The sequence below is a fragment of the Anas acuta genome, chromosome 3, assembly GCF_963932015.1.
Source record: "Anas acuta chromosome 3, bAnaAcu1.1, whole genome shotgun sequence".
NCBI lineage: Eukaryota > Metazoa > Chordata > Aves > Anseriformes > Anatidae > Anas > Anas acuta.
In genome coordinates this window covers 103700663-103728105 of record NC_088981.1, presented here as the reverse complement: position 1 = coordinate 103728105, position 27443 = coordinate 103700663, and the positions used below count along the sequence as shown (strand labels likewise).

Genomic DNA, 27443 nt, shown 5'->3' with positions numbered 1-27443 from the left:
AACCAAAGACACACTGGGACTGACCCAGAAGTCACAGAAAATATTCTCAGGCTCATGTTCATGAGAGCTTTGCAGCCACTTTTGGATTCCTACCCAGCTTGTTGCCTCTATGAGATCTTATATCAGCAAGTTTCACTGGATAATCATGCAGCGTATAAAGAAGTCTTCTGTCAGTTTTAACATAGCCTAATGATTTCATTACATGATCATAAAGGGCAAACAGGAGCCAATTTCTTTATATAAACAGCATCTGTAAGTGCTCTGTCATGAGAAGGAAAAAAAAATGTAGTCACTCCAGAATATTTAAAATAGTAATATGAGCTCACTGCAGCCATGGTGTAAACTTTATTTTCTAAGCTGATAAGATTGTCTTCTTATTTTTAATAGAATAACTATTCTTTTAATAGTTATTTTGAAGCTCATTGAATATTAATTTAATTTATTTTTAAATACAATTACAACTCTGCTGTTTTGGGACAGAGCCACTCTCTTAGAGCAGTTTAACTTTCCGCAGCCTTTTCACATAGCCAGAGTTGCTATGAACACAGCATATGGAACTGCTTTTCTCTGTTTTCTTTGTTCTATCTCATAAACAGCCATGGCAATTTACAATCCCTTGAAATAGGGGCTTTGTAAAGTAAGCAAGAATAAAATCTGCCTTACACAACTGCCAAGTAGTAAGCCTCCTGCTTTGCATGTACACCACTTGTTTTTTCTCCCTGGACACTGTTTCCGATTATGGTTACTGCAAATGCAATGTACAATGTGCAGACTAAGTAAATACATGAGATACATTGGTGGGTTTTCTAACTGTCATCTCTTTCAGCTGGGGAGATTCACCATGCAAATAAAAGAAAATTAAATAGCAGCAGAGTTTGGGATTTTTAGCTATACAAATACCAAAGAGAAAAAGGAATGAAAGACACTCAGGGCAGAGGTAAGATTCAAAATGCTGCAGGTTTGGCTTGAACAGGAGCCCAGTGGGGGACTTCAGGCTGGTACCCAGGGTTGCCATCATGCCCCAGTACAGGTGTCTGGGAAAGATCCATGCCATTTTTGGCTGAAACACCAGGGGCATTTACAGTCATAAAATTCAAATAGAAAAAAATGACACCATCACCAAAACCAGGTTCTGTGAGATTACAGAATGATCTGCTGTGTCAATACAGAATCCAGTGGTTACCACAATACCCTGTGAGCAAACAGCAGTTCTCCATGGTCACTGGGTCCCTACAGGCAGAAAGAAGTAAAAACTCGCTTTTGTGTCAATCCCATTGTCTCTAAGTAAAATGAAATCTTTCAGCTGCTGATAGCAATGCCCCTACACTTTTTCTGTAGTACCTCAGCATGCACTTTGCCAGAACAATCCTCCTTAATATGTTCGGAGCTTAAAATACATCACTGATGTAAGAAGTACAAAGAAATTTCTTTCTGTTTATGCTACTATGCAAATCAAACATGTCAGTTTTCTTGATGATTTTAATCAAAACAACATTTGCATATGAAGTAGCTTTATGAAGCTTTTCTAAAAATCAAGGCAGTCAATTCCAAAAGACTTTTTCTGACTGAGCAGGACTCTCACTGTTACATTTGACATCCCCTCTCTCTTTTACTGAATAATATGTTAGCAGTGGGCAATGCCAGCAAATGGACAATGCCTCAAAACTCCCTGAGCTGTCTCCTCTACAACCATAAGTGCTTACTTTTTGGGCTGCCAAAACAGGACTGGAAATGTTATAAAAGCATTTGCCAGTGACCAGAACTGCTGACATTTCTTTTTCAGATGAAAAGCAGAACAGATATAAGGGGTGGAAGGCAGTCAACAGGCAGAGGATAAATGAGATTAGTTTGCTTTTCAATGAAGACCTGGGTCTTTAAGGAGGTAGGAAAAAAGGAAAGAATAATATGAATTTTATTTCTCACCAGCATAGCTACGGTATTTCAGTGAAAGCTAATGAACTACTGAAGCTGTACACTGAGGGGCGAATGCAGAGGCTCTTCTGTCTCCATTGTTAGCCCCCCTTCCCTTGCTCTCCATTTTCCGTTTTGTAACTTCTCCCCTGACACTTATTTTGGGTTTATCTCTCTTGTACTTCTTTCTTTTTGTCTGACTGACACCTATCACCACAGAGTATCACAGATCTAGCCTTTGATATATTTAGCAGCTGCTTTTAGATGCTGCGTAGGAGCCAAGATCTGTACATTCCCCATAACACCAGGAGGTGCTTACTAAGGGAAGGAGGCTGAAATCTCTTACATCCTGTAGCGTTCAAATCATCTGTAAAGGCTGTGCTATTCAAATGCCAGACATTAGTGCTTAAGTGCTTGTGAAGAGTTTTTTGATAGTGGAGAGAGATGGTAAGAAGGAAAATAATATCACCTTCCCAGTAACCTTCTCTATATTTGGATACTGTCTTTTGCAGAAGCTGAATCATAAAATGCTTCACCCCCTGACACACAGTACTGAACACGATAACAATACTATCAGCAGGTGATAATGGTGGATGACTAAGCCAGCAAGCATGGAAGGCACTAGAGAAGAAGGCAGGGGCTGGATAAAGGTCTGTAAAAGCATGCTGTCAATTCCATTTTGCCTTTCATTTTGTTTCCTATTACATTATCGAGTCAATCCATGTGATGGAGAGTTCTATGTTCTTGTTGCATCCAAAGTCAGAAAGGAGAGACTAAATGTTTGCATGAATGCAGGCTAATTTTTCTCACAAAGGTCACTGTAATGGACCCTCCCACAACAGGCAAGACAAAAACAGGGTGGAGCTGGGACCTAGGTTCCCTACCTCCCTGTGCAGACCTGGTAAAAAACATCAGCACAAAGAAGCTGCTGTACTTTGTACAGCACAAGATGCCAGTCCCACCCAAACAGATTTGATTTTATTTATCATGATTATTTATCTGCATTACTGCAGTCACCTCAGAATTTCAATTGGACACAAAACCCCACGTGTTCCCCATATCTGAATGCTTACAGATTAAGGGAGTTTTGCTTGTAAACTATGTCAGGGATGAAAACATTTTTGTACAGAGGTCTGGAGAGTTGTTCTCCCTGACTTATTCACCATTAGTATTTGGCATCATGTGAACAAAGTGCTGTGTTCTTCTGCCATGTCAGGTGCACAGCTGGTCATTTGAAGGGAAGTAACTGCATTTTGGTCACACAAGAGGTGTGTATCTAGTCTTATAGCAGGATATAATAAAAACAAGACCTTGCAGAGAAGCCCAGATAGATGACATCGATCAGTCTTCCCTTGTCAACTGATGCAGTCAATCCATCATAGAAGGTCACCAGATTGGTCAGGCATAATTTGCCCTTGGTAAAGTCTTCCTGCCTGTCTTGGATTACTTCCTTGTCTTGCATATGCCTTGACATTGCTTCCAGGAGGACCTATTCTATGATCTTCCCAGGCACAGAGGTGAGGCTCACTGGTCTGTAGTTCCCCAGGTCCTCCTTTCTACCCTTTTTTAAAATGAGAGTGATGTTACCCTTTTCTTCCAGGCACCAGGGACTTCACCTTATTGCAATGACTTTTCAAATAGGATGGAGAGTAGCTTGGCAACTCCACCAGTCAGTTCCCTCAGGACTCTGGGATGCATGTCATAGGGTCCCATAGACTTGTACCTGTTCCTTTTGATCAGGAAACATGTCTGGTGAGACCAGGTCCAAGACCCCTATCCTGTAAGCAGGATACTGTGGGTAGGTAACTCATAGAACAAAAGGTTAAAAGTGAGACGTTACTTAAATATATGATGGTTTCAGCCCAACCACAGCTGCATTTTGTGAAAATCTTGAAAACGTCATATCAAAAGAGAATGTTAAGAAAGGATGTAATTTACTATTTCCATCTGATTTAGTGATATGTTTTAATTTCACACATGAGAACGGTTTTGAATTAGGAATGCTAAAGTTCAGCCTTGTGGCAGCAATCAAGTAAATATGCCTTTCTGGAATTACTTTTAAACTATTCCCCATTCACTTGAAACAATTGTACGTGAAACAATTCAAGATACTGAATGTTTTAATTTGGCCATTTTCTGGTGAAATTTGCAAACTACTTAATTGCAACAGTAGTGATCTTACCCATGCAGAATACTTTTAAATAACTGTGCAGTTAAAGTGTTTTACTTTTTCATAATGCTTCTGCCTCTGTGTGTCAGCACCTCAATTCTTAACAAGTAACCTCAATATGTGAAGTTCATAATTCTCGTGTGAAGTTACCTCAGTGTTTCAGAAAGTAAATGTACCTGTTCAAACATAGGTACAGAGCCTAGACTACCACAATGTCAACAACCATTCTAACCAGTGCAGGGAATTGTCCTCATAACGAGCAAACAAAGACAAAAAATAAAAACCTGATGTATGAACAGGAAGCTGAAATGCATTTTTTTTTTAAATCTTACAGATATTTAATGGAAAGCTCTGAGCTTGTGATCTTTCCAAATGGTTTGGCCATTACTAGTAGAGCTGAACACAACTTTAACAGCATGGAACACAGAAGGGGTTGCGTGCTGGATAATTCCATGAAAAAATACAGAGGCTAAGCAGCACCCAGCAGTATTGCAAAGGTCTGAGGAACTTCGACAGCCACACTAGTGAACCTATATTTTATCAGAGTACTGTTTACAGAAATACTGCAAAACAAACCAGTCAACAACTTTATGGGAAGATACACACGCTTAGACTGAGAAGGCACTCTGATTTTTCCCAGTGATGTGAGAATCAGAGAAATATTACTGTGCAAAGCCACCACTTCTGAAAGTAAAACTGGAAAGCTTCTTGTTTCAACACAAATACTTAAGGCTTTTTTTCAGGATGAATCTTGGAGAAAGATGCATGTCTAAGCATTTGCAAAGCAAATCTCACATCTAAAAAATAAGGAAAGTTTACAGACATTTAGCATAATTTGTTTGAGTACAAGACAGGAGTTTTCAACCCTCTGTCTTTAGTCGTGATTTCTTCTAAAAGCTCCTGTACCTTTGAGGCCATGTTACATTTCAAGCCATTAAATAACGCTGTTTTTTCTCTTGATCCTTTTCAGGAATTCTTTAATAGTGAGTTCCTTTCATCCAACCTTCCCCTCATCCCCCAAAAAAGTATGCTTGACAGTGCTATATATCACCAAGACAGATATCCATGCAGTATCAGCTTTATTTATAAAGGATGGATTAGACATGAATGTCACACTTCTTTAAAAAGTTTAAATTAACTGACTAACTGTCGAAAACTGCCCAGGTGATGCTATTTACATAAAACAGTGCCGACCTTTATTCCCAAAATTTAAATGAAGCAAAACTCTGGAAAAAAAAATACAATATACATGCACGCCAATTTCTACTAGTTATCTTGTAAACAGCAGTCTAAATCTCTTACAGTCACTGTAATTAGCTTTTCCCTGTGAAGGAACCTAAATTTGCTCTTTGGCACAATCATACTCCTGTCTCCATCTCAAGACCAGTACTATCATGGCTTCAGCCACCTAATGGCATTTCATCAGTATAAAAATCAATGACCATCTGACTGGCATATCTAGCAAGAAATATTGCCCAAATATTACACACCTTCTGGCAATGTCTACACTCATCCTTCCTGCACTCAGACTGAGCAAAGTAAACACTGATTCCGTAAAGACAAAAATGATGTCCAAAACTCAGAGAACATTTCCAAAAATCTAAACAAGGACTGTGATCACTGACTTCACATTTAGAGTGTACAAAATACCATGATGCCTCATGCCTTTCTAGAACATGTCTTTAGATTGCCACCTAAATTCCTCTGAGTCACAGTCTCTATTTTCTCAATTTTGAAGCACCTTGGCAAGAAAATATCCCCAGAAAGTGTGTTGGGATGGTTTCAGAACCATCTCTTCTCTGTTTTGACTGCACTGGGCCCAGCTTGAAGTCTGTAGTCAGTGCAACGGTTCAGTCAGAGGCCAAAAAACACCATCGTTTTAGGTGCAAAAAGTCACTTGCAGGTCAGTCTCACCGTTTGGTATTCTCAGTTGTGTCAGGTAATTTCATTTTCAGGTTTAATTGTTCAGATCTCACTATTAAGTCTATTTTCTTGACTCTTCTTTAAGCTAATAAAATCAGACATATATTTATGATTTCAACCCACAATTCATCTATGGTAAAACTGTCCAGTACGGTACCTGTTCAAAAATTAAGGCTCCAATGGGTTTCCAATTTTTTAAGAGTTATACTTTACATAGACTTTACTTCATATAAAAAACCTACCTGGATCAATCAGTAGCAATATACTACAAGACTAACAATAACCTGTTGCTTTGTGCCAACTGTTAGATAAATAAGACTCATAAAACAAAATCTGTACCTAGTTTTTCATTTCCTATTTTGGGAATGTACAAAAAGTTTTCTAAAACTCTTGCTTATAAACTTGTTTGTGGTGATTTTTTGCCACAGAATAAATGCATTCATTGACCTTCTTTCTGATCCAAAATAATTTCTGCCACAAGCAATGATAACTTTCTGCATCTTTCCCAGGAATCAAGAATTACTTCCATCAGACATTTGAATTAGAAGAGTCACTTATAGTACTTGGAAATAAGAGGATAAATTGATTGATTCTAACAAGCAATGTCATCAAACAGTCCTGTTTTTCCTAAGAAAGCAGAGCCTCTCAGAAGTCATCTTGTGAGATGGTGGCAATTAGTCTCTTGTCATTAATTTTTTCCTAGTTATATAGAAAACTTGTCTAATTCCTATTAAATATGTCGTCCGGTCAGGAAGAAAAGTGGTCTGTCCTCTTTTGCATTGGCAGTCTGGAATTCATCCCTCAGTCGGAACTGCCACTCATCTTCCAGCTCTAGCCGGACAACAGTCTGGCGAAGAGAATTGCGATCTTGACAAATAACACACAGGGTGGCACCTAGGCAAACAATTAAAAAGAAACCCATGTGAGTATCACTTTTGTTCTCAAATCACCGAGCTCCCACCACCCCTTAGCAGAGGGAATGTCCACCACTTTCAAAACAGGAGTTACAGATGTTCTTAAGAGAAAATTAGGACACATTGGATTTCAGAGAGCTACGTTTAGCTCCCTATTAATCAGGGTCTTCTTGTGTAGCCTGAGATGCCTAGTACTCATCTGGTAAACAGGACAAGCAATACATTCCTTACACCTTGGGGTAAAAAAGCATAAAAATGTCAAGTCTAAGCAGGTGGTGATACGTCCTGACAGGAAGCAAGGTAATGCCCTACATCCATTACTGTTCTAGCCCTGCTGATCATCATTACCTCGTTGAGTGAAACCTCAATCAACAAAACACTTAAACCCACAAGACAATCGCCATAATGGCTGATTAAGCTCTGTGTGTTTGCTGACCAGAGATGGTTTAATATCAACTGTTTTGACTGGCATTCTGATACCATTTCTTTCATGACTTCCTGTCTTATGAAAAGAAGTACTCAATTAAGAGGAACCTCACCTGCACCCAATACTCTGAAAGAGAGGTGGTGAAGTAGGAAGAGATACCCAAGACAAAACCAGCTGAGAATACAGTAAAAAGAAACAAGACAGTCAGGTGGTGTTTAACACTCAGGTAGCTGGCTAGAAAGTCAATTGGGCTGCCAGTGGAGACAGAGAAATCCTGGATCAAACACACTTTGTGCTACACAGCACAAAAATTGGCTGGTTTGTGCAAATTGAAACTGATAGCTTCTTGTCACTCCCTTGAAGAAATGCAGTACAAAAGCACTTCTTTCATTATACGTTATTCTGACAGCCTTGTCAGAGAAACTAAAGGCTGATTAAAATGTGGGCATTGGTCTGGAATGAGAATAGACACTGGAACTTACGTGGCTTCAGTAACATGTGCAGGTGAAAGCACTGTATGCACCAATTTGCATTTTATTACACATATCTATACAAAATTGTATTAACTACAACAAAGAACATAGCAGTCCATAACTCTGCCTGTTTCAGCAAGGCATTTGCAATAGTGTTCCTACTCCAGTAGCATTTATAGCCAAGTAAAATAAATCCCCAGAGCATTAGGTGTCTACAACAGTAGCTGAACAATCCAAAAGAAGTTAGCAATGTGACCTGCAGTGCAGATGATTTGTCTCCAGTACTCATCCAGTACATCATCATAAGCACCACATGGAGAAATTGATTATTGGGAATAAATTGGAAATAGAAACTGTAATTTGAAAGGATGGCAAATAAACTTTGATGGAGTCACATCCGTCATCTATTTTCTCTTGAAAATTAGAAAATATCACTTGCAAGACACAATGGGAAAATTCTTCATACATAAATCTTAAATACTCAGTTTTCAAGCAAAAGGTAAGGAGTTATGCATATACACTAGGCATAATGACAGAGATCCAACATTGCCTCTCCACTCCGAATTCTGCAGAACACAGTCATAGACTGGTACAGGGCCAGCATGACCAAACAGCAAAGATGCTAGAACATATAAAGAGAAATATAAATATATACATAAATATATATGCAAAGTTTTATATAAAATGCAAAAACAATAGTACTTTTCACATTTTTACCCAGATTCCTAGAGACCAGGATATAAAATCGTCTGTAATAAAATTACTGCAGCTCACCTTTAAGAAAATGAAACTTCTTCAAAAAGCTAGCTACAACAAAGGAATCACAGAGGTACAGCAAGAGACCACTGAATGTCAAACCAGAGGAACTGATATTCAGAGAGTGAGGCCGAGAACTCACATAGCAAACTGCAATCTAATTGGGAGAGAAGAAAAAAAAACACACACACATACGTAAAATAGCTTTCTTCAGGCTTCTATATAACACTACTAGCTAAGGTTTCATACCTTGTAGTATTCACACCTGATTCACATTCAGACTTGCTTTCCAACTCCAAATATTGTGATTGTTATAGTTCTTTTCTAAAAATCCCCCTAGTTATTAAAAAGCTTTATAAAAACAGTATTCAGGACTATTCATTAGTCCTAATTATTCATTATTATTATTACCATGAAGTTTAGATATGATAGGGTTTGAAAGCTGTGGTAATGACAACTCCCCCCAACCATAACTCTGTGATCTACCCAGCACAGTTTATCTACACAAGAGCAAATACAGTAATTGTGCAGACTGACACAAGAAGAAGCCTTTGAAAATGTCTAATTTCATTTACATCACAGTGGGATTACTCAAGTCAGTAGAGCTGTGCATATACATATGTGCATATGAGGTTTCTTGTTGTCTAGTTACTTTGTTTCTATAGCTATTCCCCCAATCCACAGGGCACCAGGAATATTTATAGCACCCTTTCAGGGTTTATAAGTTTAAAATTAAGGAATCTTTCACACATGAACTGACTTCCAAAGTGTTATTCTACTTACTTGGGGCAGACCCATATCTAGCATAAATCAGCATAATTCAGTGGAGGTTGACCCACAACAACTGAGACTCTGGCCCAAGATGTCTATATTTATGCATAAAATAGATGCATGAATTCCTTCAATCCCACTGTATCATATATCAACTCAGGTTAAAACTCCAGAACTTTACTAAACACCACCACCTCACTATTGCACTTCTATCTGACCTACATTTGTGTTTAAATGTGACCTTGCTTTTAGATCCAAACCCACTAGGGAGGGTCAACAGCTCTTGAGATCTAATGTCAACTTCTCCCATTCTGGCCGCGTCTTGGTATTTGCTTCTTTGCCTCAGCAAATCAGTCATAAGTAATCTAACACATACATACTCTGAAGTGTTTTCTCAGGACTAGGTAGCATTTGTAAAACATTCATTTGGAAAAAAAATTGTTATAGGAAGGGTCAAATTGTAACAACACATTTAAAAAACAACAACACAAAAAAGTGCTTTGTATTAATTGAGACTCTAACACCACTCACAGACTATATGAGTATTTTGGACAACTCTGGTATTGCTCTCTATATATTTTATATGTAATTTCTCCCAGTATCTCTATAGGACAAAGAATTTTATTTTAACAACATTAGGATTTAATATCTGATTGTTTGAATGCTGTTATGAATGAATGCTTCAACATAGGCCATACATTTCTAGAGCTGACTGAAGATTACTTTGTTCCATACCTGTGGTCCTAAGTTAAGGTAACAGTCCACAGATAGCACTGGATGACTGTAATTCTTCAGTGAGAGGGGGAAGAAACGATGGCTGTGATACTGGAGGTATTTTTCAAGAAGCAACTGAGCAGGTGCTGCCAAGAAGGTATGCTTGCTGTCAGGGGCACAAATGTACTGAGCAGGTGAGATTGAAACTGGAGTGTCAGACACCTAAGAAGAAAAACATTTCTGGCACAGATGAATCATGATCAATCAAGTTGCACTTATCTGAATTTTGGTTTGTACAAAACTCATCTCTATTCTATATATCCATATATCCTATATAGATCTATATAGGTCTCTATATATAGGTCTATATATATATAAATATAAATCTTTATAGATCTATATCTATATTTATATATATATATAATATATATATTTATAATTTATAATTTAATATATAAATTAATATATTTATAATTTATATATATATATAAATATCTATAGATAGATAGATAGATATGGATATATATATAGATAGATCTATATATATCTATATATCCTATATAGATATATATCCTATATATCTAAGATTTATATAAGAAACAAAGTCATTCAGGCAAAAATATCTGCTACCAAAAATGTTTCAGAGGTTCAAAGAATTATATTTGTATTTATAGAGTCTTTGGGGCTTCTTCTTTGAACCCAAGGTACTCCTAAACATGAAATCATGTGAAGACAAGTAATCAAATAGCTATAGACAAAAAATGTATAGTGAATGGTTATCTGAATTGTAGAGATATTTTAGGTAGTTTTGAAACTTTTAGAGAAAATGATTACAAACTGGTGCATTTATACCAAGAATATTGTGGATTTCAGGAAGAAAGACAAAAAAGACATGTCAGACATACCCCATTACTCGTAACTGGTGATGCACCATAATACCTCAGCTCTCCTGGTTACAGGGTACAAAAGAGAAAACAGAAATTTAACAACAGTGAAGCAGAGGTGCCAGTTCTCACCTTAGATTTAATGTGGAAGGATCTCTGTCCTCCTACTGCAATTTGCTTCTTCATGACACTGAAGTGATTGAACCGACAGATGAGAAGGCCCGCACTGTGGACACGCAAGTTGAAGTCAACATCATCACACGTAAACCTGGGAAGAAGAAAATCATAGCAATTCAGAGCAATGTTTCTCATCACAGACTAACAAACTTGTGGTCTTTGATCAGTGCAATAGAAAGGACAGCTGTCAAACATACAAACCCTCCACTCAGTAGCTAAGAGTCAGGGAAAGAGGCTTCATTTTCCTGATAATAAATGATGCCATTAACAATGGCTGAGCTGAGATTAAGAAAATCTAAATGAGGGAAGAACCACTTACAGAGTAAAAGGACTGGAAAAACAGAAAGTGAAAGGAGAAAGGCAGCAAAATACCAAGGAAAAGACCTAGGAGTTATTTTATTTGCCTCATCGTACAGTAATGCAGTCATAGAAAAAAGATACACAAATTACTATCCCAAATAAGGTCAAGAAAATTAACTCCTTTGACTTACAAGGACATGGATGATGTACATTTGATCTATTAAATTCAAAGAGGTCTGATTACTTATTTTTTCCTTTAGAATACAAATATGTGTTGTTGGTGGTGGTGGTTTATATAGTCCTCTACAGAAATAATGTCATTCTACATTAGAGACAAATTTATTTTAAGACAATTTCTCTTTTCATAGTCCAACAGAACTGCTGAGACATAGGAATAAAGCACACAGAATGAGGCCAAACATCCTTGAGCTAAATTAGGCTCACTTCAGAAATAAAATGGAACAGAAGGTAAACTTCTAGAGCTGACTACATGCAAATCCTCTGGTCTTTGGGAAATTCAGACTCAGTTCTCCATTTTAAAGTAGATATTACACAGGAAACAGGATGATATGCAGAACTGTGGGATTAATATCCAGGGCTTGGATTTATGAGAGCTAAACCATTACTGCAACAGTGAGCATTAGTGAGAAAATTGATATTTAATTATATGTTTTGAAAACCTTCTCTTTGATCTATGTGGATACTTGTTATCCCTGACTGTCAGTGCCTCTGTGTTTTAAGACATACCTTTTTCCTTGCCAGCTCAGCTCGGCATGTCATGTAATGCTTTGGCCTTAACAGCACCCCCATACAGCATTATGGTGAGCCACTCACGGATTAGAGACACAGACAGGAAATGGGTGGCGTGGTCTCGCGTTCCAGACATTTTAGCATTGCTGCCTGTACTCGTGTCATTGTGTTTTATTGCACTGACATTCTCTCCATTAGCCCTTCATATTGCTTCATAAGATAATACAGCTAGACAGTGTGGGAGCACAACTCTGTGCCAGAATATAGATGGGAGCAAATTTAAAATGTTCTTTTAAAGTGTCAGACTGGTCATTATAAAAATTTAGGTCATCTGTTTAGCCAGACTAAAAGAAGCAAAAGCGCTTCCCCACAGTTACAAATAAATTTGGACTTCATCTTCCTGAGACAGTTTTACTGAGAAATACAGCGGGGTTTGGTTATTCAAGTCTAGGTACTCAGTGCCATTTTAGATGACTTGGGCTATCCGAAATAGCTCACAGAAAAATAAGTGTCTTAGATTTCATGTCATACCTGCCAGCCCTATGTGGACACATCCAGAGGTGCCAAAGTCTCACTTTAGACAAGTGACTCCCACCTTTAGCAATAGCTACTTCATTCTGTTGTGATAAATGCTTGTCCCTCAGAAACAGGAACAAAAAATATTTCTTTCACATAAATCAGTGAATTTCTGTGAGATTATATATTTAGTTAATACAATTCTGACAACTGTGGTGATACAGTGTATGGCAGTATTTTAATCTGAAATACTCTATGTGAAATAATAAATGGGAAAAAAATGGGAAATCAGAGACAGTAGAACATAAGAAAAAACACTAATGTTAAGGACGTTCATTTACTCCTTCTGAATTTGTTGATGAGCATACATGTAGTATGCTCCAATGTTTAGAATAGAACAGAACAGAATGGAGCAGAACAGAACGGAACAGAATTGAATGGAACAGAATGAAATGGAACGGAACAATTAAGTTGGAATGGGCCTTCAAGGATCATACAGTACAACTGCCTGATCACTTCAGGGCTGACCAAAAGTTAAAGAAAATTATTGAGGGCATTATCCAAATGTCTCTTGAACACTGACAGCCATGGGGCATCAACCATCCTGCAAGGAATCTTCTTCCAGTGTTTGACCACCTTCACAGTAAGGAAATTTGTCCTTTGTTGTGCTCTGTGTTGTGCTGCTCAGTATAAAAAGCCCAGCTATACCTCAGTTCCATGTCAGAACAAGACTTGGTTTTGTACTATCCAGACATATGGTGTTTACCAGAAGGCCACTTGAACTAGACACCCGGGGGACTTGCACTACAGGGCATGCTACTGAATGCATTTGCTCTGTAACTCAAATATGACTGCTTATTTCACAGAATCACAGAATTTCTAGGTTGGAAGAAACCTCAAGATCACCGAGTCCAACCTCTGACCTAACACTAACAGTCCTCCACTAAACCATATCCTTAAGCTCTACATCTAAACGTCTTTTAAAGACCTCCAGGGATGGTGACTCCAACTCTTCCCTGGGCAGCCTGTTTCAATGTCTAACAACCCTTTCAGTAAGGTTCTTCCTAACATCCAACCTAAAACCTATATTTGAAACTATTTGAAACTATAGAGATTAATGTCTTTTACGAACTGATGGTAATTTGGAAAGAATTTGAACCTTCAATAAGAAAATCTCCTTGCTTCCCATTAACAACTTCCCCCAAAAGCCAACAAGATTATTTGTAAAACTTCTTTTATTTGGTTCGTTATGTCTTTTGAAAGATGCTATTTATTCACTTACCTGTTCTGATTGTACTGTACATTCTGTGTCAGATCAACATTTAGCATAATGAAATCATGTACATGGCAACAGGAGAATGGCTCCTTGAACTCAGTACTGTTTGCTTTACTAGACCATTTTCTCATCCCAATTAAGGCATAGTGAGTGACATTGGGGGTTGCTTCAATACGTTGCAGAATTTGCTTCAAGGAAACATTCCTTTCAGTCCATGTATAGTCACTATAATAATTAGGAAAATGTGTTAAAGTATATAGAGAATAATCAGAATCTTAGTTATGTGAACAACAGTTCTCAACAGTCAAAAGTAGTTATGAGCATCAAGTAGATAACTTCAGTGTTGTCTTACTTTATTGCAATGTTTCACCTCTCACTCCAGGATAGAGTGAAAACTTACAATTAACTAGTATTTATGCACTGGGGACTGATATACTAGGTTTGAAATTTATCTTAAATCTTGCAAAATATTTACTCAGGTTTGTAAACTTTTCAAGTTACCTGGATAAGGTTCCAAATGACCACTCAAGGGTTGCTGACTTTGTGCTATAACTCAAGAGCAAAGCATAAGATCCTCCTAGCCTACCACTCAAGTCCATAAATACCAAAGCTTTCACTGACTTCAGTTCTCTTTCAAGGTTTGCTATAAATCCTGAATAACACTGTTATGGGAGTAGACAGAAATACCAAGTACAAATAATATTCTAAAGCAATGAAAATAAAAACATTTGTTCGGGAATTTGGGGAAATAATGAAAGAGACACACAGACTAGGAAATTAGATGCCCAATTTTCACAGAAATATCTTTTAGCTTCCTTGGAAAAAATCTGACAAAAATGTAAATTTGATTGCCTTTGTTTTTCCAGTGTATCAGGGATTGTTTAAAGAACTTGAAATTTGCAGTCCCAGTTATTCTAGTTTGAACCAGTGATATACTATACAGCAAAGGCTGCAAGGCACTTAAATCCTCAGGGGACAGGAATGAAAAGCAGGCACTAAACATTGTGCTATGCAAAGCCAGATATCTAAGGAAAACACTTGTTTCATTAGGCAAATATTATTCCATACTTGTACAAGGTAAAAGTATATCAAACATGTAATTTCAAAACTGATATGCAGTGAAAGCTTAAAAGAGATCAGCTGAAAAAGCCTGTGTTCCTCTATTTACCTTTTCCTGTCTCCTGAACAATCAACTTCTACTGCATTCCACATAACACAGGAGTCATCTGAAATGACAATGAAAGGCCAAATATCCTGGGGTTTTATCCCCAGCTCCTCCTGCCGATTTCGTTCTAGCTCCAGGTTATGATAAGACAACTCTTTTATCAGGAAGTGTGCAGCACCTGAAACCAAGGGAATAAACCATATGATCAAAAATAGGGACAGAAATTGTTTGCTTTTAGCTTGGAAAACTCTTGAAGAGAACATTTCTGCAGCCCAGGGTATGACTCACGGTGAAGATTTTAACACTCTAACACTCCCTGGAGCCAATCTCCCATGTCACTTGCTGTAAGTGACTTACAGGACCTCACTGGGAAGAACACAATATGAAGCCTTTACTTCTGTGGTAAAGATTTGTTAATGTCTCAAGGGTTTAGTCACCGATTCTTTTAACATCTTACAGATTTCTATATATATAAATATATATATAAATAACAGATATTTGCCTCCACTATCATATCTGAGTAGGAACATCTAGAAATGATTAACTAGCTGAACAACATAGGAACAATTTCCCTTGACTGTCAATTCTGAATGCTTGTCACTACTGCTGTCTATAAATTGTTCAAGCAGTAAATCGAAGTGCTGAATATTTCACAGGTGTTATATTAACAGAATCTACCTACGAGATGCACATGATCAGCATGCTTACTAATCTTCCCCCATCTCTGTTCTCCCCTACACACCTCTGAGACTGTAGTAGAGGGCTTCCAGCCTCATAAATTGACATGATCCACTTCTGTGAGATCCTGTAGTTCCCTCCTCTACCAATAACCCTAAGCATGACTCAGTTGAATAAACAGAAGCATCTAGTGATATTTGAGGCTCCCTGCGCTACCTGAGATATCCACACAGAACTAGCAATGACACAGGCTTCTGGAGATAGCATACAATTTACTTCCAAAAATAAAAATAACAAAAATAAATAAAAAAAAAAAGAGGAGGTAACTCCATCTGAATTAACCATCTCTGTTTCCATTTAAAATCAGTAGTGAAAAGTAAATATTTCTATATATGAGTCATCTAGCTTTTCCTAGGTGACCAGGATTAAGTGAATGGCACCCAAGACTGTGACACATTGTCTTCAAAGAAAAACCAGGTCATGAGAGCAGATATGGTAGCTCTGCATATAATATGATGTATATAATGTATATCTCCATTTCACTGATGAATAACACCACCTCAAGGGCCCAGATCATGTGTTCTCATTTGTTAGAACTTTTGCCTATACTTACCCACTCCTGCACTGTTGAAAATGCTTGGAAGAACAAGCATGATGTGGTTGGGCCAGTACTTCTTATATATAGCCATTTCATATTCCTTGACAACTAAAACGTGCAAATGACTGGCTCCATCCATTGCATGGTATAAATTGAAAAGTCCATGTTCATGACGCCCAGTGGTGGGAGTAAAAGTGGGGCTTTTTATGTAATCTTCATTCTGTAAATAAATGGAAATGTGAATTTCTATATTAAGCCAGATGATGTTTAAACAAGGAGAACCAAATCTGTCAGCAGAGTAAGTCAGATTCAGTGACACTGCATTTTTACATTTTAAACTAGCTTAATAGGGAAATAAGCACAAGTTGGAAAAAAAGAAAACTCCTTCTATTAACTTATTTGACCATTGAGAGTGTGATGAACTGGACAGTATTGTTAAAAACTTGACCTGACAAATGCACATGGACCTTGAGGTTAGATCTGGAGAAGGATTCAGGTCCATATGACATAAGAAGGTATGAAACATCTTAGTCCAAAACTGCAATACAAGTCTTATGACTGGCTATCATCCAAACTTGAATGCATTTAAACTCACTAGATACGTTCAAGTTTGATAGTACAGCTCCTTAAAGGCCTGTTTCTACAGACTCAGGACTATTCCAGCCAGGGCAACTGATTTCAGCCTGGTCCCTACTAAGACCATTAAGGACGCAGAATGAATGTGTGCTTCTTCACAGAGACTCTCCAAAGTCCTCACAATTAAGCAGACCAGATTTAAAACTGCCAAAGTACAACATGGTGTGTTTGATGCCCATGGAGTTCTACAGCGGAGAAGTTAAAACACATTGAGAAAAATATATATATATTGTAACGGTTTCATAATCTAGGTTGCAATCTAGATCACAGCACTTTTCAAGCTTGCAGAAAGATTGGAGGCACCATTTTGGAGCAGATGAATAAAGAAGCAAAGAAAGAATAAACAGTTATGGCAAATTCTTAGAGCAAGCCACTAGCAGAAGCAAGAAAAGGATCCACAAGGACCCAATGCACAGTTCCAATTACCTAGCCAAGCACAGGCTTACTGAAGTTTCATTCTTACACAGTTCAGTTGTGACTCGGTTGCTGGTTGGGGTCTCCCATTTCAATCTTGAGCTGGGCATAAATGCCCAAACTGGGGGGTCATATTGATTGATTATCATTTATCGGAAGCAGCTTATTTTCTCAAATATAGAAGTGCTACCACTTACTATTGTTCCACAAATTGTTTCAATAATCCAGGCAGTGTGGCCTGAACCATTCATGATAAGCATAGATATTAGGAGTCTCTGTAAAGGCCAGCATTCAAGATTGCATAGCCTGTCAGATGGATGATCATATAAAGTGTTTTCTGCAAGAGCACCCTGCAATTCTTTGTACAGTTTTAAAGCCATGACAAAGATTCTTTGAAAGCCTTGCTTTTTTATGAAAGCATTTAAGCATTTATGCAGAATAGAATAGATAATCTACTGTCATCTTCTACAACAACAACAACAAAATGCTTCTTTACAGTAAACTGTTTAATAATTGAAACCATGTCTGAGGCTCATTGCTGAAACCATTCTCACTTTAACATCTTAAACTCATAACCAAAGAACTTTTGCCCCAGATTAAGAATGTATGTACTGAAGGATCAGCCTTGGCAATGAGCAAAAGAAATAATTTATTAGCTGTTTGACAGCTTTGCTTCATGTCTCCCTTTCTGGCAGAAAATACAAGCTTAGTGTCAGGACATCCTTATTATCTCTTGATAGCAGGACCAGAAGTATAAAGAATCCTATTTTAACAAATTTAAAAATCGATCATGTTACTCTCCCATACATGGACATAAAAATAAAAATCCATCTACCTTATCTGTGACTAGTGGTAGCCGCATGCTTTCCAATTGTCTTCCTGGTTGGCTAAAGACAAAATGATGTTCCTTTGACTTTGGAATGATAAAATGCAGCTGGATCTCTTCTCCCAGCATGGAATAGGAAAAGGCAAATGCATGCAGAGTAGATTCATAAAGCTGATAATGGAGGGGAAAAAAAAAAAAATAATAATAATAATTCAAGTGGTTAGAGTCAAACATTTCCTACAAGGTCTTGCTGTGTTTAATACACATTCATATTACCAAACACATAACAATCACTTAATGTATTGCACTATATTTTACTTAACGATTCACTATATGTTAAACAATTCCCCCTATGATATATTACAATGAGAAAAAAAAAAAAAAAAGAAAAAAAAGTTGTGGCTCCCTCTTTTGAAATCATTGTTTCAGCTTTGTATGTAGATAGTACCAATGCTACAGGCCACTTTCTGCTTACAGAAATGCTATCTGACCCATAAAAAACAGTATTGACATCACTAATACATTCTTCCTCACAAGCTAATAGGCAGGAAATTGGAGGGTCACACTGAGTAATAACAACGTACATGCCATTTATAAAACATATACTGCAATACTGCAGTTTCAGAAGTAACATCTTTTGTGGTAACTGAGATCAAAATATAAGCAAATCCCAGTGAAAAAGTTTAGGAGATGAGGAACAGTCCTGTGAAGTGCCCATATCTGCAGTCTGGTCAAGGCAGGCAAACTCCAAGAAATAACAAAATCTGTCAATCATCTCTTCTTTGTTTTTAATACATAGGTAGAGTTTGTAAGCTAATTCAGGTACAGTGAATGAACACAAAACTGAGTTCAGTCTCTGTATCAGCTTTTGTTCTGAAGAGTAGTGTCTGGAAATCTTTACCTGGTACCTGGGATTGAAACCCATATACTGATGGCACTGTTCACAGTGATGATAGGTGTTATACGCTGCATACTTGGATAATCTCATTCTAGTTGTTTGACGGCGTGTATACATATCCTCCTGTCTCCTGCTCATTGATCTATCTATTAAAAAAAGAAACAACATATATGTAACATATATTCAAGTCCAGAATGTATTCCCTTGTGACAGACTGTTTCTATCACTGTATCTTCTAGGAAAAATGGCATGAGTAAATACACACAAAACAAAATAGGAATTTATTCTGATGTGTTTTACAAATTAATGCATTCACCAAAGTGCACTAAAAAGATGTATCTGCAAGTTCATGATTATGCTAATTCTGTACAAATGTACATAAAGCTGAGGCATAAGCAAATCTAGATTATTAAAATTAATGTTGCTGCTGCTGTTATTACTAGTTGAACACTTTGAAAATATTAAAAAAAAGGGTCTTAAGACAGACATCTGCAGTCCTGTGATGGATATCACAGTAATTAAGTGAAATGAACTCAATAAACTTACTGATGTTGCTTTTTAATGTATAACCACATTAAATAAATAGTTTTCTCTTGTGGGAGACAGAAAAAAGATGAGATTTAATGATAACCTACGAAGAGAACACCTACCTATGCAGAGTTGAGACCATGACTACATGAGCTTCATGCAGCCTTTAAATGGGAACCATTTCTGTTGAAAAGGGCTTATGTTATGTCATCTGGCCAAACACTTCATTTAAATTTTCAGCATCAGATCAGGCTGCTCTTGTCCTAACAATTTTAAAAATCACTAAGTATAGATTTTTCACAGTTTCCCTGGGCAACTTGCTCCAGAGCTTGATCACTCTTATTCTGGAAGTATTTTTCATACTCTCTGCTTGTATTTTCCCATGTTGCACCTTGTGTGTATTGTCGCTTGTCCTTACACTGTGTATCTATATTAGTTTGTGAATACAAACTCCCATTATGAAGCAGTAATCAAATGGTCCTGTGAGACTTTTCCAGACTTAACAAACCCCATTCTCTCTGCTTTTCTATGTACATCATGTGCTTCAGGCTTCTATCCATCTTGGTTGCTACCTCCTAGACACACTTCTGTGCTGTGTTATGTATGGCAAAACCTTTTTTTACTGGGAAGCCCAAAGCTTACACAATACTCCAGATTCGGTCTTACAAATGCAAGGCATAGAGGAATAATCACTTTCTTTGAGTTGCTTGCTAGATTTGTAGTCAGTTGGTTCAGTAAACCAATAACTCAATGGAGAACTGGTGATTCATATTCAAATTGCTGTCTAGAGGATCAGAAGGTTACTTTCCTCAAAGCTGCTTTCTATACAGATAGTCCCGTTCCTGTACAGGTACAGAGGGTTATTCCACCCCAAGTGCAGGATTTTGTATTTGCCTTTGTTGAACTGTGTGAGGTTCCTGTGAACCAATTTCTTCGGCCTGTCATGCTCTCTGAAAGGCTGTGCTGTCTTCCAGCATATTGACTGCTCCCCCAGCTTGGCATCATCCATGAACTTGCTAAAATTGCTTTCTGTCCCTTTGACCAGGTTATAAATCGCAATCTCAAACAGCATTTGCCCTACTGAGTCCCTGATTATTACCATGCATAAGTATTTGGCCACAAGGGTGATCACAGGGTGGGAGTCTGGACATGACTTGCAGGAGGGTTTGTTCCATAATTGTTTGGGGGACTGAGGATAGGTTGACTAGGGTGTATTTTCTTCAATCTTCCTTCTAGTTCTGTAGAGGAAAGGCATGGTATTTACCTCTTCCCAGTCATCAGGAAACCCCAACAATTGTCATTTCCTTTAAAGATGATAGACAACAGGAGCTGGATGTTGGCCAGCTCCATTGTTGTGCTTGGATGCATCCTACCCGGTCTCATGGGCCTGTGTATATCCAGCTGGCTTATGTACAGGACCATAGTAAGAGATTTATTTCACCTGACCATAGACATTTTCATTTATTAATTTGCCTGTAAGAGTATTATGGCCCACAGAAAGCAACAGACACATCTAGCCTCTAACTGACCTGACCTACCTTACATGTATACTTTATCATGAGATAAATTTTACTTTAGAAGAGCTTATTTCTCATGAAATATTTTTAAGGGAGTCCAGAGGACTAATTCACACCTCAGTACTCCAGGAATCTAGATGCATTTCACCATTTCCAAAACCTAAATTAAATAAACCTATAAACACTTTTAAGAACACAAATTTAAGTACATAACTAATGCATGTCACTGCATTGCTACAAAACAAAACAATGTTACTACATAAAAACATTCCAATATGCAATTATTTTTGAGGGATCAGAAATTTTTCAATGAGACACTACCCATTTAATATTCTATAAACTATTGATAAGTCTCATACTCTGGTGTTTCATCTAACAAACTACAAATCTCTTTCCATTATTACCTACATGTAGTCAAGTGCAATTCTGATTTCATTCTGTTCAAAATCAACAGAATTCTCACATTAAAACCAAATGAATACATACATGTGCACCATTATAGATTTTTCAAATTCTAACCTTCACTGTTTATTGTCTGAAGCTTGGAACAAATCAGACTTGCATCTTCATATTTAGGGTCATGGATAGTGTAGTTAAAAGGGATCTTCTTAAATGTCTCCAGATCTGGCCATGCATCTCCAGGTTGATGGTAGCATTGATCAGATTCTTCTTTTAAGTCTATGGTATTATTGAAAAATAAAAATTCATGGTATTACAATTTTAAACATTCTTTATACTGTTATAGAAGGTTCTGTTATGCTTACAATTCTTAAATCTTTTTTTTTTTTTAATTTCATCATTCTGATGAAGCAATATTATTATGCATAAAGATGTGTACCTTTGAACAAATGAACCTCATACCTCAAGAAAATTCTGGCTTTTAAACGTTTCTTTTCACTTTAATACCTTGATAATTTTATTAGAACGGTTGGTGGAATGATAATGAAAACAATGTCAAGGTCCTAGTAAGTCTGATCTACCTGGATCCAGACATTTGCAGTATTTTCACACCACATTTGTGAACTCAGTTGAGGAAAGATACTTTATTCCCATTAAAGAAAATAAACCTTATTTCAGAAATCGCAGTATTAAGTCCAGTGCAGAGTTAAAGCTTGCTACACCTTCTAGGGATAAGCCTAGAGCAGTCAAAGAGAATGTGCTCTGAAATCAGGCCTTTTTTTTTGAAACAGGTAAAAAAGAGCACTAGTCCAATTAAATACTTTTCTACCCTTGTCAAGAGGATGAAGGATCTAACGAGTAAAATGGACAGTATAAAATATTTCAATAACGTAAATCAATTACAAAGGTGAACAGCATCAAATATGCATGCAAATTACTTCTTGAATTAACATAACACATGACTACACTTTCCAAAAGCAAATATTTTTATAACAAGAACTTACTAATGTTGATTTCTTCCTCATCATAGACATCCACTTCTGTCAGTCTGATCAGCATTCTGGACAAAATACTGAGGAACTGCAGATAGGCACCCGTTTTCCCTATCTGTAAATATATAAATCAGAAAACACAAAAGAAAACTTTCATTTTCATCTGGAAATTGCACCTGCAGTGAAACATTTGGTGTTTGCATATCCCTACACTTGTATATTGATAAGCCAAAATGACACGCTTAAATGTCCAACATTTCTGTGCTCTCTCTGCAGGAAATTAGTTTGGAAAATGCATTTTATATCACAGGTCAAATCTAACAAGCTAGAATTTTCTCTCTTTCTTCTATAGTTGCTACATTGGCAGTGAACTTCTAAAAATCCATATAAGCTCAAAAAATCTTCCAAAAATTACTCCTTTATATACAAGATAGCTAAAGAGTTACTTCAACCCTGTCGTACAATTCATCAGCACACTGACTGCTGTTGAAGTACATTGACCATTCTGAATAACAGTGTCATACCTCTGTTGGAGAACTTGTGCAGGCCACATCCACTCCTGGAGGACCTGGCATATGTAATAATGTGTTTTTTCACCTCTTGAGCTGAAAAGATATTATTTTCCTTCCCGTTTTCAAATTATCATTTAAAAACCTGTTTTAAAATTACTTTAAGACTGTAGCTTTAACCTTTCTTTTTTACCAACACAAAATACGTATTTTATCTTACACCCAACTGTATCACTGTCCTTTTATAGCTTTTTTTAGCTGAAAGGTGCAAGCCACAGCCAGCTATTTACTCAATTAATTGCTGTCTTCTATACAAAGTTTTTGATGATAACATCAAGAAAATAATGCCATGTCTAAGCAGACACCTTTGCAAACCATTACATTTTAACATAGAGCAGAACATACAGGGTTTCAATGAGTAAAAAGAGACCAGCAAACTCCTGCCATTCTCACAGGAGAATACAGAGTAAGGTTAACATATAGACCACTATGGCACATTCTCCTGCTGGAGCTGTCTGATTTTGGACTACATCTACATTACTACTGAATTGAAAGTCCAGCTTTCACTGACATTACTTCTAGGACACGTCAGAAGCATATGGCGTTGAATTACTAAAAATAGTATTGTATTTAATATTTTCCATGATTTTTTATTTTTTATTTTTTTAAGTTTTAATTTAAGGCTTTGCAAATGAAGCAAGAGCAAGTAAGCATTTATTTTGTCAAAGTTCACTGTCTGTTGCCCTTAATAAATCAGATTGCACATGAAGCATTTTTTTGCCAACGGTGGAAAAGGGTCCCCTGTTCCCTGCTGAGGGTTAAATAAGTCTTTCAGGTGCACTTGGTAGACCTTGCAAGAGCACACAACCCCATGTTATCCAGGGGTAACACACTAAAAAACATGACTGAATAGCGGAAATTAGGGCATGGGCTATACTCGGCCCACAGACCAGATGTTTCTAACTCCCAGTCTAGGTTTTCACGCAAAATCCCTTAAGATTGATGAGACTCTTTCTACTGACCTTGGAATAAGGCTCTAGGGTTCACTGGGATGGCTATTTATTGATAAAGCAGACAAAGAACATTTTATCTTCCCACATCTGAGGAAAACTTGATCATAATTTGTTCTGTTAGAAAATGATTTCTACATTTTTTCTCACATCAGAGTTTACCTTTATATGCCATTATGAACATACTCTTTTTAAGTGCCTCCCACCATCCTTTCATTAAACACTGGGTGGCCTGACAGATTAAGAGCTCCTTAATTTTGAACAAATGAGAGACGAATTGTCAAAAGTACACAGCTGTAATTCCTAATTTTTTTTTTGAAGTATATATTTAGAATTGTCAACAGATCAACAGGCTGAAAACCTTACTTCTCCCCTTCAGTAACTGTTTAAAACTTACTCTGTACATGTATTTTTCCTTTCCCTCATGAAACAGGTTTTCACCAATGGTTTTCAACAATGTATCTGGGGTCAGCAGGCTACCTCTAAGTGGTATGTGGATGAAAGGTATCAATTGACTCAAATTTACAAAGCTGTAGGGTCACAAATTGGAAATGTTGAAAACCACAGAACTAAAATGCTACTCCCAAACCAGGAAACTAAAACGTGTGCACTTTTGATATTCTGTGCATCACATCTCATTATCTGTAACATAAAAACTGACTAAGACAATACTGTGAGCTTTATAGACTGTTAGATATTTGCAGCACTGTATGAAAAATACTGGTGGGAACAAGCAAATATCTCTCATTTTCAGGATCTTTTTTTTTTTTTGTTAGCAGAAAGCTTAGGCTGAACACATGACAACATTCATATTTTGACTCCACTCAGTTGCATATTTACCTGCATTTTTCTGCTGAAGAAATGAATTGCTGTAATACAGAACACTTTTCCCAGTTCATTTAGAGAACAAGAAAAAATAAAAATGATTTTTTATTGACAATCAGTGTTTACTCCAGAAGGGAAGAGCCCTGAACATTTGAATTTGTAGCATACCCAGTAAATACATAAAATGTACACATAAAATGTGACTTTAAATTTAATAATATTGTTTTCTTTATGCACCATCTCTAGACAAAACAGAAATGCAAAAAGTGTCTTTACTTGTTTGAAAATACAGAGTAGCTGTCAACAAACAGAGCTTCTAGATCTCTCTGAAGAGTTCTCATCTCATCTGTCACTCTTTTGGATCAGTTTTATGGGGCATCTGCAAAAAGATCCTGCAAGCAGGATAAGGCACTTGGGGGCCAGACATACTCAAATAATGGAACTATTACTCTTTTGTTTCTGGCTATGTGAATTTGGAAGACGGAAGTAGAATTAGGAAGTGAATTAGGAAGACTCCAAAGAAGAAAATCACAGAAGATTAATAAAAAAAAATCTCAAATCTTGAGAAAACTTATGATAGGATTGTGGGTCCTGCAAAGATTTTGTATTTTGGTTTCTATTTGTATCCTAAACACAAGGTGTGATTTGGCCTATAAGAAACTAAGAGTATGTTTACTCTGCAGTTCTTCATTCACAAAGAGTTTTGTGGGACATGAGCAAGAAGAAAGAATATGAATTCAAATTCTTCCTGCAGAAAATTCTAGAGATATGAGGGTCCTTTTTTGTGTGCGTGTCAAAGACACATAGTGCCTATGAGAGTGAAAAGTTATCCAAAGATTTTGACCACTGAACTGTACTTTCCATAAATATCTATGATAAGCTGAAAACAAACTGTCTAAGAACCAGAGACAGAGAGATTCCAGTCAGAGAAATTGCATGTGTGCCTCCACATTTATTCATACAAAGGACATTCAAAAGTGTTGTTGTAGCAGGTCTAACGCTAATTAATTTTTTAACTTGTTCCAGGACCACTGGTAGCACTTTATTACTCTTACATGTTGATAGAAAGCACCAAATGATTTCAGTCTTCACATTTGGAGAAATATGGCAAAGGGGAAATAATTCCATAAGGCTTTTCTGTTTTAATTTCCAGGCAAGATAGTTCTTCACATACCACAGCAGTGGTTTTCAGACTGTGGTCTGCAAACCAGTAGTGATTCATAGAAAATATGCTGATGGTCCACAGACAGCTGGTCAAATGGTGCTGGCTCTTCTCCTTGTTTCCACTTGCTATGTTCTGCTAGAAGACAGCTAACAAAAGATATATTAAATATTTCCCTAATACTTTTATTACATTAGAAGAATGGCATATAAGCCCATTGTAATAAGGTTTTAATAAGAGTAGAGGAAATTCTAAACGTATCTAAGTTTTTAGCGAGATCAAAACTTGAAGATCCTCTTTTTCAGGATTTATCTACAGCTTATAATGCAGAAACTCCAAGCACTCAGTAAGGGTTCAATATAACAAACTTGCTTTCAGTTTGAAGCTACGAAAAACAAAATATTGGAATGATACAGCAGAAAGCCTACAACATCATTTCATTCCAAAGGATCCACTCAGACCATAGCTTAACTTCTAAGCCCACTGTTTTATTAGTATTTTAACTGATGTTAGGAGGCACCTTTCAGGATAAGAATCACTTGTGTTTGAGAATTTAATCATCTGTGTGGATAGATGAAAAGTAGCCTTATGATAGAACATTTTGACCAGTCCAGAGGGTAAAATGTCTCTGTGAAGGGTAAGTGTACTTTACTACCAATTGCCCTGATAGTGAGAAATGTGATTTTGTTTCACTAATATATCTAATTTTCTTCACGTGTTTATTTCATATTTTTTTCATTCTAACCAACAAACTGCTTCCTGATTTGAATTTTAATAAAGTAATTGCTGTCTAATAAAGAAAATAACTACTTCCTAATTTTTGAAAAAGAACTTTAATGCTTTGGTTGAGATGTTATCAATCCTCCAATAGGTACTGTCTAATAATTGTCTTTTATTAAGATGCCACAGTTTTCTGCCTATATTTCTTCATGCATTAATCATGAGTCCATGTAACATGATAGTACTATCAATCACAAATGAGCAAAACTTATTTCAGTAAGGAAAATTCCCCAAAAAAGAAGGGAAATTCTTATTTTTGTAAATTTTACTGTAACTACACACTAGAAGAGATCCATTGTTGTTATACCTTAAAACAATAAACAGTCAACATACATTTACAGCTCTTTTGGGGGCTTACAGGTGTTTTTAGTACTTTGGGAGGTTAAAATACCAAAATAAGCAAAGCTGCTTTTTCCCACCTAATTAAATTAAGATATACCCCTAAACTGTGAATTGTGACATCAGTGTGTGAATTTGTTCTGTGTCAAACATGTATATTCTTCAGAAAGAACTGGAAAATATAAATTGGATATAAATGTGAAGA

General features: G+C 36.8%; 1 protein-coding gene across 4 annotated transcripts in view; it reads right to left on the bottom strand.

The window, feature by feature from the left end:
- Positions 1-5143: 5143 nt before the first annotated feature.
- GREB1 (growth regulating estrogen receptor binding 1) overlaps positions 5144-27443 on the bottom strand; it is a 95125-nt gene continuing 72825 nt past the window's right edge. For 3 of the 4 annotated variants that reach the window (XM_068678607.1, XM_068678609.1, XM_068678608.1), the window contains exons 23-33: positions 22626-22728; positions 21742-21900; positions 19181-19323; positions 18289-18450; positions 16419-16623; positions 15131-15305; positions 13969-14187; positions 11076-11211; positions 10081-10281; positions 8593-8731; positions 5144-6898 (exon numbers count right to left, since the gene is read on the bottom strand). In XM_068678607.1, the coding sequence (XP_068534708.1) occupies positions 6735-6898; positions 8593-8731; positions 10081-10281; positions 11076-11211; positions 13969-14187; positions 15131-15305; positions 16419-16623; positions 18289-18450; positions 19181-19323; positions 21742-21900; positions 22626-22728 (1806 nt within the window). In that variant the 3' untranslated portion in view covers positions 5144-6734. Of the gene's footprint in view, positions 6899-8592; positions 8732-10080; positions 10282-11075; positions 11212-13968; positions 14188-15130; positions 15306-16418; positions 16624-18288; positions 18451-19180; positions 19324-21741; positions 21901-22625; positions 22729-26131; positions 26269-27443 lie in introns of those variants that run through there. The other variant, XR_011095381.1, reaches the window with a different exon arrangement.